The 20323-nt window shown below is 34.1% G+C and overlaps 1 protein-coding gene across 1 annotated transcript in view; it reads right to left on the minus strand.

Annotated features, from left to right (window-relative positions):
• The window catches only part of side-VII (sidestep VII transmembrane protein), a gene marked incomplete in the record, with an annotated part of 1416899 nt that overhangs the window by 252116 nt on the left and 1144460 nt on the right, over positions 1-20323 (minus strand). Inside the window, 3 exon segments of the mRNA XM_081730413.1 lie at positions 8633-8926; positions 14046-14205; positions 16609-16739. Coding sequence (XP_081586539.1) covers positions 8633-8926; positions 14046-14205; positions 16609-16739 — 585 coding nt within the window.

Consider the following 20323-nt stretch of genomic DNA (forward strand, 5'->3'; position numbering starts at 1 on the left):
AATCGCTTTTTCTTCCGTTCCTGAGAAAACCCCACGGAAATGGTTTTGTCCACCACAAACGTACATGGTGTGTGATCGAACAAAGAATACCTCACATTATCAGAAGTGCACACTCTACTACTGAATCACCTTGCTCAAAATCAACAAACAGCGGGAAAGAAAGTGAAAGAAAGTATATGGGAACTATATTTCATGGTTTTATCTACGTATGCGTCTGAAGAATTGAAAATGTCTTGAAGATACTATATCAGAATGGCCGTTCACAGACTTGAAACATCCTCGTTACGAACCCAGAACTCTAACCACTAACTTATGGCTACTCGTTAAGATTTATTTCATAATAAATAAATATTAAAATACAAGTTGTATTGAAACGTAACAATTTAAGAAGGAGACTATTTTAATTGTAGGTCAATAAAAGCTAATGTTAATCTGAAGAAACTGAAGAATTGTGAACTTTTTGGCAGGCATCAAATTGTGACTGTAATGAAGTCCATTCAGTCTTGGATTATCATGATTAAATACGCTACATGTTTTTACACAAACCTTTGTTTCACGACATTTTATATATATTACCTACGTATTATGTCACGCATATGAACGTGGCATGTGATGTTTAAAAGCAACTGAGGATTTCACATATTCACATACTAGCATATACATACATACGCTCACCTATACTTGTAACGCATACGTTTGTTTGAAGTTCTTTGCCCACAAGAACCGTAATATTTTTATTTACATTTTTTGTACGTGAAACATGTTGATGTTAAAATTACATAGAACAAACTAAATATATATTTTTTGAAGCAAAAAATACCATGAGTTTTTTTTCTGTTTGTTAACTTTATCCCACTTATCTCAAGTACTATTATTCATTGCTTTACTCTGAAGATGTTACAAGAGGGGAGATTTTTTTTTCTTTTTACAATGAACATTGTAATTTTAAATTAAAGTGATGGTATATGTTTAATGATTCCTATATGTCAAGACAAAAAAAGAATTTCCAATATACTATGAATTTAATAGGCATATTCACACATTTCCGATATTGACAAATTATTTTGACTTTGTTAATAGTATTCTTATCCACAGCACCCTACTAATTCATAGGGACAATTTTAACACAATCTTCATATGTACTCATTTATTGGCAAGTCATTTGCAGGGAACTGGAAGGCTTTATGTAATATGTTAATCATTTCTATCTGGCCGATGTGCGAAGCACGCCCAATCTTTTACAGTCAGAGAAATATCAGATTCAAACGCTACTATTTATTCCAGATTAGCTGATTCGCAATCAAAACAAACTATCTTTCTCCGCACATATTTGCAATGCAGAAGAGGAAATAAATCGCTAAGTTTGACACAAACAGAAACTTTTTTCAGATAGAGTATCGTACAAAATCTAAATACTTACTCCGAATCGCGTGCACCTGATATTGAGAAGGCATTGCTGTTTCTTTAAAGTAATATTTAATACTCCTACCAAGAATTACCGTTTGTATTTTTTTATCTTTAAAAACATATTTATTATTTTTATTTCTTAAAGTTTTTTTTTTTGAGTTTCTAAAAATAAGTACTTATTCCTAATAAGTTTAAGTAAGATTAAGTTATCCGAGATTCGTTTACTTAAAAGTCAGAACAGATTGTGATTCAAACCAATCTTGGTGAGATTCTACCGTTTCACTTTTAATGTATGAACTATTTATAAGAAGACCGGACAAGAGACGTAATGTTTTCCTTATCACATCAACTTCCGTCGCTATTATGTTAGCGCTCTGATACTTTTTCCATACAGATTGTACTTGCACTTGGGTTACATACTAATATGAATTTTATTATATGAATAGCACTAAATACTTCTCCAATTTTCAACTCAGTCATCGCTTATAATTACAACACTATTTTACATTCCCGACTACCAAGAAAACGACAATTGTCCATTCAAATTTGCTCTTATACTAAGATTTGTTACTTATCTCAATAATACAGATAAGTGTAATAAAGTGTTTAAAATTGAATAGAGCTATTGTGAAACCTTTAATTAGTTCTTCAGATATATATATTTTCACATGTGGAAAAAGGAACACCAAATTTCCGTTTATCAGGTCACATCCATCCGAAACAGCAGAACACCGAGAAAAACCATGCACATGATGTCATTCCATCACAAAGCTCACTTGGCGCGAGCTATTATCAAACCAGGAACCCCATGCACCAAAGACGAACTCTACCACTGAGCCACCGCGGCCTCTTTGTATAATTGAATGGAGAAAGTCTTTAGAAATATAGCAAATCGTAGCGCCAAAATTATGGGCAGTGTACAAAATGTACGGCAAAACTAACACCAAAATTCTAGATTCAAACTGTGGGCAGGAGAATGCAAAAGTTTCCAAGAAAATGACAAATAACATCAAGAATAGGAAATGGCTAAGGCTGCAAACACATATAAGTCATTTCTCGTGCTAGTCTTGGAATAGGCGATCAACGAGTGATTGTCTATTTTCCAAAATGTAAATTATTTGTATTTTCGTGAGATCAGACAGGTGTAGCTTTTCATTTACACGGTGGATTCATTTTTCTTCAGTGAAATCATCGAAACACCAGTACAAAAACAGTTTTTATAACAACAAGTCTTCCTATTTTAAGCAAAGTGTTTCATGAAGAACAGAGACCGCCCTCACATCACAAATAACCTTCTTGATTTCGTGGATGACATATTTGATCTTCGTGTGATGTTACGTCGACTTTTTAGATAAAAATAAGGGTTGAAAATGTGGACGAGCTCTGTCTTTAGACATTTCTTAAGAGAAAACTATAACAAAAGAGTTCAGTATCCAGGTATTAAAGTTGTGTTGTGTGCTAACTGAAGAGTTATATTGGCACCAATAAAGGAATAAATTCCAATGGTATGATACACAAACATACAACTGATGCGAAATTTTTGTAACGTCTTGAAAATGTCACTTGCAGATTGTCCAACTTTATGGAACTATGCCGCTATGGGAAATCAAAAATTTCACTACGTGGCAACGTCGCAGATTAACTTGGAAACACTAACTTTGCATCTCGAATCCATTAAGCAGTTACATCGATTCTATGGTGCTAGTAGTAAATGGTGCTAGCGTCAATGTCTATCGACTTAAAGTGCTATCTAGAAAGAAACGATGTAACTATTTGATGGATTGGTAGATTTTCTCTGAGGTCCTTTATCTGGAACATTGGCACATGGTGCAATTCGCGACTCCAGTCGGGTACCCGAAAGGTATACAATTATCTTTCTGAGCACATTATTTGTGAATAAATTCTAAGATATTAAAAGCGTATACCGAGAAAAATAAGGAAAACATACAACAATCAATATTTCTAACTGAGTAAACAAATTTGTATAGGTGAGCGTGAATCTTCATGCTTAGTTTTCGAGAAAAATGGTCAAAAACAGTGCTTTTTTGTAAACTTAAAAACTGATATTGTTCAATAAGCATTTCATCTATTAAGATAAATAAATCTTGTACCGAATTGTAATCCCGTCAAGCTTTCCACTATGACACTAGCAACGAGATCGTGCAGAGATTGAGTAATGAGATTTAGCCCAAAAAATTATGAATAACTATTAAAAGTTTAGTTTTTGTGTCGCTGTGAGCAACATGAGACGTTAATCATTCGATAGATAACAATGTTTAAAATAAATTCTTATGTGCAATTTTCGAGAAAGAAATGTTGCATATGGCTCCTTAGCAATAGTCGTAATATTAAGTTTAATTCTGCTGAAACGTATTTTTTTACTTATATAATGAATATGTATAAAAATATCTGTAATGTATCAGTGTTTACCAATTGCTATTTGAGTTCTCCTAAAATTAATACACATATTTCTAACGGTGATTGCATACTTCTAAGCGTGACTATATATTTCTATGAGAAGAGTTCAAGTCAATCCTCGACTTTTTGCAAGAAAAAGAAAAAGAAAAAGGAAAGCAAGAAAAAGAAAGGTAAACGAAGAAAGAAAGAAAATAAAAGATAGAAAGAAAAGGAAAAATTCAAGGAGTGGAATCTGCATTAATTTTTCTACATGTACCTCTGCTACAATTGTAGATTTATCCCAACATTTAATTAGTGTCTCGAAGGTTTCAGTATCGAAAGATTTGTCGTACGTCTGAACCATTATAGGAAACCCTATTCACTTTGTCGTCACTGTGGAAATGTCTACTTCCGACTCCAATTCAGTGTAGACTTCAACCCTTTGCTACTAGTCAAAATTGATAAACTGTTTCGTAATCCAACGCCCACTTAATTTCCGGTATAGAAAATTGTCATGAATTATTACAAATATATATACTGTCTCTAACGAAATATGACATATCTTTGTAATTTCATGACAGGCTATGCAACATGATTTTCAATGATATACTCAATATACTGAATGTACCCAACAATGACTGCTATCAGATGTAGACTACCTTTCAAACGCTTCCATCATTCAAACGTTTCAATACAACTGACTTATCACTGTATTGTGATTGAAGTACGTTGTAAATTTCAGATTGGTTTATGCACTCCTTTACTTAAAATTTCATCACCATACTTTGTTGCCTGTATACGTTCACACTGTTTTCTGCCATCATGAATAACGATTTTCATAATGGCGCTTGAAATGATTGCCGTGTATAAACAAGAGAACGCAATTGCCTTTCTCCATTTCATGTACTTAGTTCCACATTGGCATTCGATTTTAAACCAGTTAAAACTACCGGATTGTATCTTAAAATCCCTTGAAAAATTTACATATATCTTGTAATATCTACGATAGTGCCACTATGAAAATAATTTATCATTGAAGTTAATACAAAGAGAGAGAGTTTATTGGTCAGCTAAATGCCTCTAAATAATTCTGGAGTAGAAAAAAACATTTGCAGACATAATATAATTAAACACTTCCTATTTTTATGTTGGGCAGATTTTTGGCATGGAGAAGAAAGAATATCCAGTTTCAAAAATTAAGCCTAAAACTTACAGTGAAAAATGGTGATAGTTCTGTTCATTTTAGATTTATATTATATATTTTAGTGTAATGAATTTGTACTTTATTCATACTACAGTTGAACGTTATTAGTATTATAACATTCTGAAATGCAGTCTCCATTAACCTAATGAATAAACGAAACGATCATTAAAATCAAAACTTTAAGCTCTACAACATTATCCAATTCAAGTCAATTTGAATAGATGGCTTTGTTCGTGTATAAGATCCACAAATACCTTCAAATACATCACAATCACTCTACATTGATCGTATAAAACATCTATTGAGTTACGCTGGTAAATATGTTAGAGGGGGCACCAATTTCGAACGAACCAGACTTTCAAGATGCTCTTTTCAATGAATAGATGAAAATGCTTCCATTTAGAGTTAAATTCTGTTCGTTTAAAATTCGCAGAGTCTTCAAAATATAAAAGAAAGAGGAAATCTGGTAAAGATTTGAAAAGGACCTGAAAATAAAGCATATTAGCTGAATGAATACCGTTTGGTGATAAAGCTTTCTTTACTTATTTACTTCTTTCAAGCATATCATGATATTTTTATATATGTATCTGTTGAAAAGCCTCAATAAGTGTTTTAAAATGTACAAAAATCAGTTTATCCTCAAAGCAAATATATTTATTTATAGGAGAGCAAGGTGGCTTAGTTGGTTAGTGATAAAGTGTTCATATCTAGTGTGTGAGCCTCTTGATTCGATCCAAAGTTAATGTGAGTTTGTTGTGGCCAATATCATATCTCTCTAGATTCTCCCGCATATTAAGTCCAACAAGTTTTCATGGTAATTCATTTTAGCTACTAATCTGTCTCTTTCAGTATTCAGGGCACAACTGTAAATATGTACTGTTATTGACCATCGTGATGTTCTAATATATTTTTTTAAATACTTACTCAGGAATATAGATTACTTTCAACATTCGATGTACAGCGCGGTCCGGAAGTGGGCGTACCCCTAATTGGTGTTTTCTGACGGTTTTAGATTTTACCCACATTTGTTTGGTAACATTGCTTGGCATTCTATGTTAAAGAAAATAGTATTAAAGACACTGTTGTGATACAGCAGGATGGAGCACCAGCGCACTTCGCGATTCAGGTGCGCAGTTACCTAAATCAGACGTTTCCTGGCCGCCGGATTGGAAGAGATTGTGCCTCTTCACCAGCTACCTTTGCCTGGCCTCCAAGAAGTCTCGATCTGAGAACACCAGACAATGCCCTCTGGGGCTTTAAAAAGAAACAAGTAATAAACACTCGATATCATACAACGCAATAATTACGAGCAGCTGTTGTATACGCCTTCACCCTCGTGACCCCAGAGTATCTCCGCAAAAAATCGGCTAGAAATTGGCACAGAATTCAGCTGAATTACAACATGGATGGTGATCATACCAATGTTTATGATTCTTAAGACTCTTAAGACTCTTCAGATTTCAAGGTAGTTGTGTGTAGACATTCTATCATAACTAACACTATACTGTTGAAACTAAGGGGGGTTACGCCCACTTCCAGACCACCCTGTAGTATGCCTGTTCATTCCCGTGTTTAATCCTACAGTAGTAGCCATATCGCTTTGGAAATAAAAATCGCATTCGATATATAAAAAGTAAATATTATTAGGTTATTGTTTAAATTAGGCGACTAATGTTTCTGTCTTACATACTCAAATGAAAATATAAGTGAAACAACAGATAAACGATAGGAGCTACGTTACATTTCAATTTAACTGCATATTAAAATCTTCATCATCGCAATGCTACTGTTATTGAATGCTACTTCCTTACAAAGTAGCCACAAAATTGAAAATTTTTCACACACTAAGTTTCAGCTTAACGTTTTCTCTTGAACCGGAGTTAAATCACCCATTTTAATGACTACCAATTATTTGCCCTTCTTCTTCTATTTCTATCCAACGTGTGTTCTGATGGATCTTTAAAAATACAATAATTTCTCAACAATGTCTCAACCAGTTTTTCACTTGTTTTGAACTTTCTCTAACATTATTTTTCTAATTGCCATAATTTCTTCGCTGGTTTCTCTTACAACTGAGATACTTTATTGATTCTTCTCCACACCTACATTTCTAAATCCTATAGTTGCTTTTCTTTCTGTCATGCAGCTCGTATATAACCAATGTAGTGATCTATATATCTGTATAAATAAAAAGGAAAGTGACTATGGTTGTGACTTAATTACTCTTGAACTATTAGATCGATCTCGATCAAATTTTCAACATATATGAGGTTCGTGCCTGGAATTTTTCTTGTCATTTTATTTTGAAGGTGGAACTTAGGGGCGAAGGGGGAAGATATATATAAAAACGATAAAAAATGACCAATATCAGTGGAGAATCCATAGTTTTCAGGGACGCTGAGATGAACAGTGACACTTTCGATGCTGTTTCAATCCAAATTCAGCTCCGCAATTTGGGAGAGGGTAAAGTAGAAGATATATAAAAATGGTCGGAAATGACCGTTATCAAACAGTGCTTTAGTAATAGTAAAAAGTGAGGGAATAACAGAGCATATTACTAATTTTGATTGTTGTAACCGAGCGAAGCGGGCAATTAACACTAGTATGTACTAAATAAAACAATATTCACAGACAACACTCTGTATCCTATGTATCTAACGTAACGTGTTTGGAGTGAATGAAGATTATTCATGATGTTAGATCGGCACGTTATATGGCCATATATTTAGAACATGTTATAAAGAGAAAAAGAAGCACCTTGGAAATATGAATGTGAGGAAAGATATATAAAAGTGAGCTTGATAGAGAGGAAAGGAAGTATCGAACCGTAAGCAAAAGTAGAGAAAAGAAAATACTACAAATATTATTAATAATGGGGGGAAATGTATGTAGTTTGAAACTTTGATGAGTTATATTCTGCTAGACAGGACAAAATATATAAAGAAAGGAAATAAAACCGTAAAAATGTCTTTAACGCGTGAGATTTAAGAACAATGTTGAAAGTAAATCAAATGAGAGAATTTCTGTTGGAAAAGAGTAGTAGGCACATGAGCAAATGGGTGTAATATATGGATGTTTTTTTTTTAAATTTGCAGCTAAGTAGTTATTATATTAATGGATAATGAGTACTATTTTATAGGTCACTAGCTAACTTTTGTAAACAAGGACTTCTATATATAGTACCAAATAAAATATAACATAATATTGCATATTTAAATACATATGTAAGGAAACAAAATTCTATTCATATGAGTTGTGCAATGTCATGGTATTTAAATTATATGTATATATATATATGTATATATATATATATATATATATATATATATATATAAAATCAAGGAAAATGTACATATATATATATATATATATATATATATATATATATATAGCTTCGACTGATTCTCGTACCTCAAATTGAATTCAGTGATATAATAAGCTGCAACAAAATAAATATTCAAACCTTTAACTAATATCATTTACTCGAATATTGTAACGCTTTCTTTTTTAACACGACAAACCATATACAACAAAACGCTTTAAAGAAACTAGATTTACCAACAATGTAACAAGAAAGAAAGAAAGAAAGAAGAAACAACAATAATGAAGTTCTATTGTACTCACCAGCAGCTATAATGTGGAATACACAAGGCACTCTCTGTGACCCAACTTTGTTAGACGCCCAGCAAAGAAGTGTCCCATAATCCATCTCTGTCACGGGTTTGAAAGTGACAACGCTACGAGTTCCATTTACAGTGAATTCCGAGTGAGCTACGTCGATCGTCTCTCCCGTAGTGTTGAATGTCCATCGAAAGGTCACCTCAGCTGGGTTAGCTTCTACCTCACAAGAAATTCTGGCTTCTTCTAGTTTCGCAACGCCATGTACTCTTGATTGATTGGCTTTGCAGGTTGGAGTATCTGCAGATAAGAAAGAATGAGTGAATGAGATTTTTTTTAAAAGAAGGGTTGACATATATTGTACAGAGCTTCAGTTCACTAATGTCATAACAATACTGACAGGGATGAAAAATTGGTCTGAATATAGCAATTACAGGGAAATTGAAGTAAATTTAGAACTAAGAAAGTCGATAAATGGGATTCTTACTTCAGAACTTTCATTCATTTCTTTAGGTTAAATTCCAAAGTCAGCCATCCCTTTCTAACAAAATTTTGAAAATTTACCAGAAAGAAATTAATAATTTGCTCGTTCATATATTTGAAAATATGTAAGGAAAGCGTAAGTTGTGTATACCTTTCACTAAGCACTTGTAAACATGGAACTATTTGTCAAGCAGACAGACTTACTTGGTGCGAGATTAGTGATTATATGTTACAAGTTAAGTATTATTATGATATTCATTTTATTGTTTACTTAAGTTTCACAAACTGTTACCCAAACCTTACCTCACTTAATCTAGTCCCTTTACTTACCCAAATTGTAAGGTAACATAATGTAACAGAAAATCAGTAAACTTAAGTTGAAATTTATGATTTTTAAATTGTCGCAGCTTTTATTATGCGTTTGGTAAGAAACGAGGCGGACGACCAATTGCGAAATAAATGTCACTTCTCTTGGTACATGAGACATTACTTCTAAAAACACCAGAGACATTAAAAATTCCCTGTTATCACCAGTACATAACGCAACTGTTACTAACTTAACGTAATTTTTTTATGCATATAAGTACTTAGTGTCTTGGTTTCGTTGTGTTACTTGGAGAGTTATGTTGTGTTATCTTTGGTAACGTTGGGCAAGGATATATTATACCTAAGTTGGGTTCGAATAAGTTTGGTCTTATTGGATTTCGATAGAATACGATTATATAGTGTATTGTTTGCGTACATTAGGATGTGGTTAGTTGGGTTTCATTAAATTAGGTTAATTTTTATATTACTTTTTTAATCCATAAAGAACACACTTCCATGTCCCCTACTAAATGCATGATTACTTTCCACCTTTTGAAAGTAAATTCTTCACAATGAATTTTTAATAGGAAACTACAATTATAAAAGTTGTGGCTAGTTACAGAGCACCCAAAATACATAAAAATGAAACAATAAAAATGATACCAATCATAGCGTAAGAGATTCTACGAAAGCAAATTAGACTGGAAATCGTAATAGATTTTAAATTTGGATGTGAAACTGTACATGAATATGCAAAGTGTTTACAGTGCTGATTTAAACTTCGAAAACCTTTTATTTATAATCTTGTATAAAATTAATATAAATGTATATATGGCATAGTTTTTTCTCTCATTCAAATATTCAGCATACTATTCTAAACTAGGCTTTGTGTTCATATTTCAGTACAATATGTTTATAATTTAAGAAGGACAGAATTGAGTTATTTTTAAATTGAGAACAGAAAAAGAGCTATTGAACTAAAGACCAAAGAATTCTATTACTTTTGAATCAGAGGTAGAAGAGATTTCTTACTTTTAGGTAAAGACATAAGAAGATTAAATTACTCTCAAACTGAAAACCAATTGCATTTCTTTTGAATTGAAAATTGAAGAGAAGTGATAAATAAGCTCTGAACTAAATATGAATGAAGTTTAAAACAGTAAACAGAAACCGTTAATTGTTTCGTATTAAAGTATTTTATGACGAATGTAATCTTCTTTGTAAATTAAAAAGATCCTCATTCATGACTCAAGTTATGATTACGATATTTGAAATATATATTTCATTATTTTCCTATTTAAAATTATATGTTCACTTTTGTAAGAAGATCTGTAGTTCTACTTTAAGAAAGTAATGTGGAACTCATAATATTAAATCAAATTAAGTCACGAACTTTATTAACACAATGCACTTTTACGAGTTTCTTGTATTAACCTAATGTTATAGACAAACATTCCTAATGCGAACATATCTCTTAATACGAAATGATATAATTAGTCACCACTTCGTCATTATCTTTATGGAATTCAAGAACAAGATATCAATATTACTTAAGAAAGTTGAGGAAACTAACCACACACCACAATACTCGGCTTAACTGACTTATTTGCGAGCGTGGAGCAAGAAACTATGCATAAAAGTGTTTGAAATGACACATAAAGCTGCACTAAATCGTTTTTAACACTTAAAAACCGATGGACGATCCTGAGCGTCCAACCCTTTACTAACGTTGAATCCGCTGGACGCTCACGAGCGTCCTGGCATTTAAACATTTAAAAGGAAAGGGTATATACACTTAATTTCACACTTTTTAAAAATTAGTTGATTCCCTACTCTATTCTGTGTTGCAGGATGGCAACACTAACATTTTGCTCGTGATATTTAGTCATAGGCAAAACATTTGTCCTTGGTGTCCAGACATTCGTGCTCCATTCATATTTTTGTTTCTTGCCCTTTACGTGGGTGTCGCAGAGGTAACATGTTTCTTCTTCGTTGTGATAAGGAACCACAGCAAAGAAAGCATAGCTCATTGCAGCATGCATATAGTCTGGCCTTAGCATTTGGTGTGTGTGTGTTTTGCTTTTGTCTCTGTATTTTCTCGGTTACTCCGTTTCTATAGGCAGTGATGGAACGTCCGAGTACAAGTACGGGAATAACCGCGGTACGTGGTTCGACTCGTAAAGAACATCTAAGTGATGAGGTAATCGCGGAAATAATGAATGATTCAGATTCGGACGGTTTTTACACAGATACCGAAAATGAATGGGAAGAATCTGAAGAAGAATTGTCTTCCGGCAGTGGTGACGAACTTACAGCTGAAATGTCTGTTGGAAGAAAAAGGAAGAGAAGCGTTTTTGTTCCCAGGGGTGATGCAGCGTTGGGTTGGGTTGATCAAATTCAAAGAAAAACTAAACCCCCTTTCTGTGGTGCACCTAGCGTAAATCCAAACGTGAATCTTGCTCCCGAAAATTCCCCTTTTGATATATTTTCATACTTTTTTGGGCAAAACTTTTTTGATACTTTGGAAAATGAAACAAATAGGTATGCGCAGCAACAAATTGACAAGAAAAAACAGGAGGGACCCCTGAAACCGAAATCACTTTTTGCGTTGTGGAAAAATGTTTCCTCTTTAGAACTAAGGAAATTCTTTGCCATCGTAATACACATGTGTCTTGTGCGTAAGCGTAATATTCGGGATTACTGGAGCACCAACCCCATTCTGAAAACAAGTTACGCAACTGCTATTGGGATGAGCAGGGATAGGTTCCTGCAAATTCTTGCAATGCTGCATCTCAATGAAATGCAAAAAGGAAAAGGTGACCCAGGATATGATGCACTGTACAAAATTCGTCCAATACTCGAAATCCTTACTCCCAAATTTCGTGAAGCATACATTCCCGCGGAATCCCTTACTGTTGATGAGGCGATTTGCGCATTTCGTGGCAGAATTTCATTCCGCGTGTATATGAAATCAAAACCTCACAAATATGGAATGAAAATTTTTATGCTTTGCGAATCTTCAAGTGGTTACGTTTGTAATCTTGAGGTGTATACCGGTGCAAACGCGCATGAACCAGACTATAATACAGCTGTACAAGTTGTGGATCGACTTTGCCAACATTACAAACATAAATGGCATGTTGTGTATATGGACAGATGGTTTTCTAGTCCTGCACTCTTTGAACATTTGTGGATGTGCGAGATAAAAGCTGTAGGTACAGTCATGGCTACAAGAAAAGATATGCCAAAACAAGCATTTGCTGGAAAACTAAAAAGGGGGGAACATATTGTAAGACAAAAAGGCCATCTTCTTGCTATCAAATGGAGGGATGTGAGAGATGTCTATATGCTTTCAACTCATCATAACGACGATTTCATTGAAATATCAACATCTAGAGGTAAGCACGAAAAAAGAAAGCCATGTGCAGTAATAGACTATAACAAACACAAAATTGGAGTTGATAAATCTGATCAGCTCTTATCATACAACGCTTTCCAGAGAAAAACAGTAAAATGGTGGAAAAAATTATTTTTTCATTTCTTTGATCTAGTTCTTGTGAATTCACATATACTGTACAGCAAAATATCCCAGAAGAAGATCACGCTTCGTCAGTTTCTAATTTGCGTAGCTGAAGGATTAGTCAGCAGTGCAGGGCTGGAAATTACTGAAGAATCGGAGAGCCTGACCGCGGGCAGGTTACTGACCAAGGATCATTATCCGTTTGAAATACCAAAATCACAATCCGATCCAACACGTAAGGGAAAAAGGAAATGTAAAGTGTGCTATGATAGTGGGAAATTTCGCACAGGGAAGGCCGGAAGAAAGGATACAACTTACTATTGCCCAAAGTGTGATGTCGGGCTGTGTGTCGGAAGATGTTTTCAGTTGTATCACACAAAAGAAAAATACTGGGAAGGTTAGTGAGACTTAGAAGACACCAGTGTAATTTGTTGTAGAAAAACATTCAGTTTGTTCAGTGTATCATAGCTCTATATGCAAATACTTGTGTTATTTATGTGCTTATGTGAATATTTATTGGAGTGACTGAGGTGAATTTTTTGTGCTAAATTCAAATTGTGAAAGCAGGAGAAGAAAGAAAGGTAAGTTAATGAATATTTTTATCTTGATGCACCAGTATGTTAGCAAACATTTCACAAAATTTCTGTGTCCAACTACTAAAAATAAGCAAGATATGATGTATTAAAATAACCCTTGATTTCTGCCGGACAGAACAGTTTTGAAATTTAAATCCCCATCGGCTTTTAAGAATGTTCAAAATGACGCATTCCGCCTGATTTCAGTACTTTCTTTGCCTTTTTAAATAACTTCATTTCTTCTAGTTATGAACCAAACTGTTTCAGTTAGATGTAACTCATTTGTTGTGTTCGGTTTTCAATTTTTCTTTGATTTATTTCATGTTGTGTATTTGAAAAATGTCATAACAACCATATCAGTACCTAGATTGAATGTTTTCCACAAGACTTTCAAAATTGCATTATTCACCAAAAATAGTTCCGAAATGTTTTCTAACACACGAATCGTTTGAGATTTAATCTTCGAAAATATGAAGTAGCAATGTTTGAATGCATTAAGCAACTGAAACCTGTAGAATATTATCATGGAACTTACACTTTATGTCCAGGTAGAACGGTTTACTCTCTCCTCCGCCTTCGGCATTGAATCCAACACATGTGTAATTCCCAGCACTTGCTCTCACTACACGTTGTAAAACTAAACTCTGGTTACTGATTATAACACCTGATACCACGTTGTGAGCCAAAGGCCTTCCCTGAAAAACAAATATACTTTAAAAATAGTATGTTGATCCAATTATTTTTAACTACAAAATCTAATTATTAATTTAATATAATAATAATTTAATCTAATAACTTACAACCTTTGTCAAACAGATACCAAAAATTTGGCATTTTTTATTTGATATATTAATTATTCGCTTTGATTTATTTAATCGTACTTCCTAAAATATTATAACTAAAATTGATAAAATATAACATTCTTCAAAAGCAGAAAGTTTTATGTTCGTAGCAACCAGATGTTTGCTCACAGTTGAATAAACTTTGCAAAACATCTGTTGGCAAATTGATTTGAAGGATATAAAGAAAGAAGTAGTTGGGCTGATTTTGAGTTTAACGTCCCTTTCAACAGCGAGGCTACATGGAACAGCACCTACTAATTAACTTGGAATCCGAACCATATTAGCTACGCCAGGAATCGTACCCGGGTCTCCCACGCCAAAGACGCGTACACTAACCGCTTAGCCACGAAGGAGCCAATAAAGAATAGTAGTGAAAGATAAAACTATGAAAATAAATTTGTATTATTATCATTATAAGGATTAAGTCATTACTTTCATATCATCTCCCTCAAGCTAAATTCTTCTATACACTAGATCTTTCGTTGATATCGTAACTTTGATGTGATAATTACCTTATTTAATGTATTCGTTATTCCTTTTTCTTTGCTATAGTGATATTGCTTCACAAATGTTTCTTTTTTTAACAATTTCCCATAAAATTTAAGTTTCACCTACTTTTCTCTATTATCCTCCACAGCCACATTACGAACTACGTTAGTCGTTTTAGATAGATTATATTATCATAAGATATATTGTAAATATGAGAACATTAAAATGACATATTTCAAACATTAAAAGTGCAAGTCATGAACAAGAAACAATCTGTTGACTAAAATATTGAAGCTATAAAGAATCTGAATATACAGCATATGTGTGGTGTCAGAGATGTTCCCATGCGTTAAATTTACAGCGTCCAATATCACTGTAATTTTGTTTATTTTGCAAATACTACAGCTGAGTATTATATATACAACCTATGTATCCAGTTCCATCGTGATATATACACAGGTGAATGAGTCACTATATCCTCTTTGACATGCTGCGGAGCATATGAATGGTTATTGTTCAAAAGGTTTCCTGCACACTTGCTCCCAATTCGTTAGCTGCGCAGTTTCGACGACTAGAGACATGTTATTTGCTGATTGTCTACAATGGGAAGTCTTATCTTGTAAAGTTCGGGCTTCGAATGAGTCATTTTAATGAGATGGAAGTGTTGGAGGACTATGTTTAATCCAGCGTTTGAAATTATTTCATTAAAGAAATCTGTCACCTAAAATGCAAAATAAGTTTTAGCTTTGTCCTAGTTTATTCCCACATGTTCTATTGCAGCTAAGATATTAACCACGTTTTTTAACTTGTATAAATTAGAATGTTTATTTACATATTCGTCAAAAGGAAGTATCGCAATGTCATCATGGTCTATATTAACAAGTGGCAGTTTCGTTTCACTTCTTGAACATAATAATGATTTCCCTTATACAAGTAAACGACAGTACTCCTGTATGTATAGCCATACATTGCACATTCTATTCCTCCAGCATGAACTGTGATATATTGCATTTTGATATGACTATAACACTAGCCAGCGAGACACAAAATTTGGAATATGTGTTAACAAAGCACTTCAGGCCGCAATGTGCTGTCCTTTCTCAGATAATTCACTCGCAAACATAGTTCTAAATGCATTCATGTGTAAATATTCCTTAATGTGAAGCTATTTAGTTACAGACATCGTAATTGACCGAGCAAGAGTAGCACATGTTTTCATAAGGATTTACTTATGTCCACTACGTGCCTTGTCTTGGCACGTATTGAATCAAATGATCGTTTTGCCCTACTAAAGAGAGTTGTTTCTATGAGCTGAGTCCTAGAGAAAACGATCTCTAAACGCAATCATCGATTAGTTTATGTCTTCGTTTGTTCTATGTGCGGTCGTTCTTGTACGCACAGACGTCACACTAACACTCTCGCAACTTTGTAACTGCAACCATTCACATCAACATGGCCTCATAACTAAAATTTTCCAAGTGAACTTGAACTCAGATACAGCAGAAAGTGCTTCAAAACAGACATATTGGACAGTGTTGACCATGAAATAAGTATTGTACAAATACCACAACTAAAATTACAGTGACACTTTTTATTCTAATACCAAAACCTAGGATTACAGAGACTTCTCAGACACCCTGTATAACGCATGTTTTTTAAAGTGTATTTCCTTCCTTTACCCCCACAAAATTTCATTTCTATTTCTTTAACTGTTACCCTCCTGTAACTTTATTTCTTTCCGGTTTTCTTTCAGAATCTGCTACTTACATTGTGTCTCCATTCCACTCTGTATACGCTTGGATGAGCTTGTATTCTGCAGTCAAAATAAACATCTGTTCCCTCGCGTATTGAATCTGCTCTGAGCGAAGTCCCTAGTAGCAATGTTGCTTCAGGAATATCTGAAAATAAAATGAAAGAGCCAAAATAAATTTAAAAAAAAATAAAGATTTGAAAGACATTGTACACTATTGCCAAGAGAATTTGTGATTCATATTTTATACATGTGCGGTATAGATAATATTCAAGTTAGCATAATTATGTTTCTAAGGGGAAAATAATTTTTATACGGGTGAATACATATACAGGGTGACTGATAATTCGATGTATTCCTTGCAAGGGGATATTCTGCAAGTACTTTGGAACATTTTTATCTATATGAACCAGGGTTCGCAAATCAAGAGTTTGTGAGTAATTTGCAAATGTGTGATTTCTTTGAAATTTGCTGGCTAACGAGAGGTGTGAAAAAAGTTTTACCCTGACCCACTTCCAAATATCGTAGAGCGATGAAAATTTACATTTGTAATCCTGCATACCTATGTAGGTCATGTGGTAATGTACAGAACGTAACTCTGCACCGTTGCTGTGACATAGGTACCGAACATGAAGTAAGGTGTAGTGTTCCAAATTCCATTACTACACCTTAGAAAGCATCGTGACAACATGGCAAAAGTACTTGCCCTTAGGTAATGACTACATGGTTGGGAAGAGGTGGAATCAAGGTGGTGTGCGGTCAAGAGAAAACGTGAACTATGATGGATTTTATACCCAGAGGCGTGCATTTCTCTGGTCACATTCCATCAGTGAACGGGTGCGTTGTTCTTCAGGATGAGGACATCTTTTGTCAGCATGCCAAGCTCTGGGATTACACATAATCAGGCAACGCAAGCAGCAGTGAGGTATAATATAACCTGGTAATTGTGGTACCCCTTGCCCGGAAATCAAGTAGTAATACTCCATGCTGACTCCAAATGAACGTGATTATATGATCCCAAATCCCAGAGTGTGACATGCTGATAAAAAAAAGTGTTCGCCTGCTGGAAATCAAACGCATCAGTTCGCTACTCGTATGTCGGCCAGACAGATGTACGCCCCTGGGTATGAATTTCGGCATAGTTAGTTTTCTCTTGACCGAACACCACTTTGATTCCACCTCTTCCCAACCATACAGTAATTTTCTAAGAACACGTACTTCTGCAATGCTCCCACGCTGCTTTGTGAGGTGCAGTAATGGAATTCGGACCACTGTACCTTAATTTACATTCGGACCTATAGCACAGCAATGATGCAAAATTACGAGCTGTGCATTACCAGATAACCTACATAGTTATGCAGGATTACACATGCAAACCTCAATCGCTCTCCGATATTTGGAAGTGGGTCAGCGTAAAACTTTTTCGTGCACCTCCCGTTAGCCTGCAAATTTCAAAGAAACCACTCATGTACAAATTACTCAGAAACTATTGGTTTGCGACCCCCAGTTAATACAGGTGAGAATATTCCGAAGTATTTGTGGAATATTCCCTTGCAAGTAATGCATCGAATTACCAGTCATCCGATATATATATATATATATATATATATATATATATATATATATATATATATATATATATATATATATATATATATATATTATGTGTGTGTGTGTGTGTGTGTGTTTCTATAATACTCCCATTCCCCTTAACTTATTTATTCAGAATGTGTTTAAATGTATGAATTTTCTTAAGTGACAGATATGAAAAAATTGATATTCGATACGTAGAAACTAGTTTTTATTTAATGCATTATTAAGTTTTACTTCCCACAGCTATGCCATGTAGGCTAAAGAAGTCTGTAAAGATGGGAATGAATGAATTGGTAGAATGAACAAGGTGGAACTAAACGGAAGAAGCTCGAAAACAACCCGCGTACACGGGGTTTGGTCTATTACAACGAATACTTGGCGCAGCTAGGATTGAACCAGGGAACACACACCAAGGATGCATGCTCGTCTACGCAGCCATCCGGTCCAACATCTATAAGTAAAGAAATCAATTAACCCTTCGATTTAACGCACTAATAAGGACAATAACCATATGATATGGTTGATTGTCCGTAATTTCTGACACTGTCTACAATGGCTAATATCCACTATTATACGAAGGAAAAAAGGAAAATACACAGTTGTAAACTTTTAGTCTTATGGGATAAAATATGTGTTATACTGTAAAAATACACTCTAATACAGTAATTTCAACATTTTTAGTTTAATATTAGATATTTTAAACGGAATTGACTGCTCTAGATTTTGTCCGTTGCTTTCCACGTGCGCTAAAATCAATGGATGAATATACTTGCTACACGGGTTTCGAAAATGTTGTTCCTAAGGAATGAAAGAAGGAAATTTTTATAATGGTTCTTACATGTATTTTTTATTATTATTCAGAAAGTGCTTCTTATGAATATTCGTTTATATTGGAAGAGAGAAATTCAGTATTTAAATTCCAAACTAAATATGAAGGAATACATGGTTCAATGCTTTCCAAAAAATCTCCTGAGGGAGTATGAGCGATAATTTCTATAATGTCCATATTTCTATAGGCATTTTCTACAACAGAAATCCAGTTTTAGGCAAAGCAGGTAGCGGCAAATAAAATGCTAACCCTTTCGGAACCGGGTGGCCAAAGTAGCACACACGGGCGTGTCACTTCTTTAACCAGCTCCTGTGTGAACACTAATTAAGATAACTTCGTTTGGTCAAATATGATTGGATCATAGTTTATTATATTAGTTTCTTTTTCTTCTGGGTGTCGAATTTTCTTCTCAAATTTCAGCACAAAATAAAAAATTGGAGAATATTCGTATTTCGAATTTTCTTGTTTCTCTTTTTCCTTGTAGCTTCCTTCGTTGTAGAGAGATCTCTTTTAGACTTGTTAGGTAGATACCTCGGTTAGACACCTAATTGTTGACATCAATTGGACCGGTCCTCGCGCAGAGTTGCCAACTAGGAAATTTAAAATTTCCCTAAATTTGGGCAAAAAGACAAATTTCGATTTTTTTTTTGTTTATGAATCCGTACCTATACGTCCGAGCGCACGTCAGCTTACGCCAGTTAAAGACTTGCCTTTACTAAACAAAAGCAGGTACAGAAAGTTACAATGAAGTAATTAGGGGGTGCACGAAAAATTCGTACTTAGGTTCTAACCTTTGATTTTTCTAGTTTTTTCCCTACTGTTCTGTTTATTTATTTATTTATTTATTTATTTATTTATTTTTTTTTGTAATTAGAAATTTTGTTCCTTAAATGTCGCCATGATACTTGTAGGATATATTAGTGGTGTAGTAATGTTTACTTTAAGATAATTTGCGTCTGTCTGGTAGCAGCGTTGCCAGCTATAGAACATTCCCGATTTTAGGGGGAAATTTTGAAAAAGATCTCATTTTTGTGTCTATTATTTCTCTCTTGTTGCCTACATTCAAACAGATGAACCACTGTCTAAAATCTTCGTCCATACCCTACACAACGCTCCATGAAAGGTTTCAGTGGAATAATTAGGGGAAGTGCTGTTGAGGTTTATAATAAACCATGATCTGTAAGTAGTAAGAAAATGAATTTCTGAGATAGAATGAGATTTTTTAAAATTCATACTTAGTGTGTTAGACATTTTGATGATAGTTGTAGAATTATTAGTAGTATACCAAAGTTTATTAACCGATAGTTTTC

This window comes from Thermobia domestica, chromosome 11, assembly GCF_964235325.1.
Source record: "Thermobia domestica chromosome 11, izTheDome1.hap1.1, whole genome shotgun sequence".
Lineage (NCBI taxonomy): Eukaryota > Metazoa > Arthropoda > Insecta > Zygentoma > Lepismatidae > Thermobia > Thermobia domestica.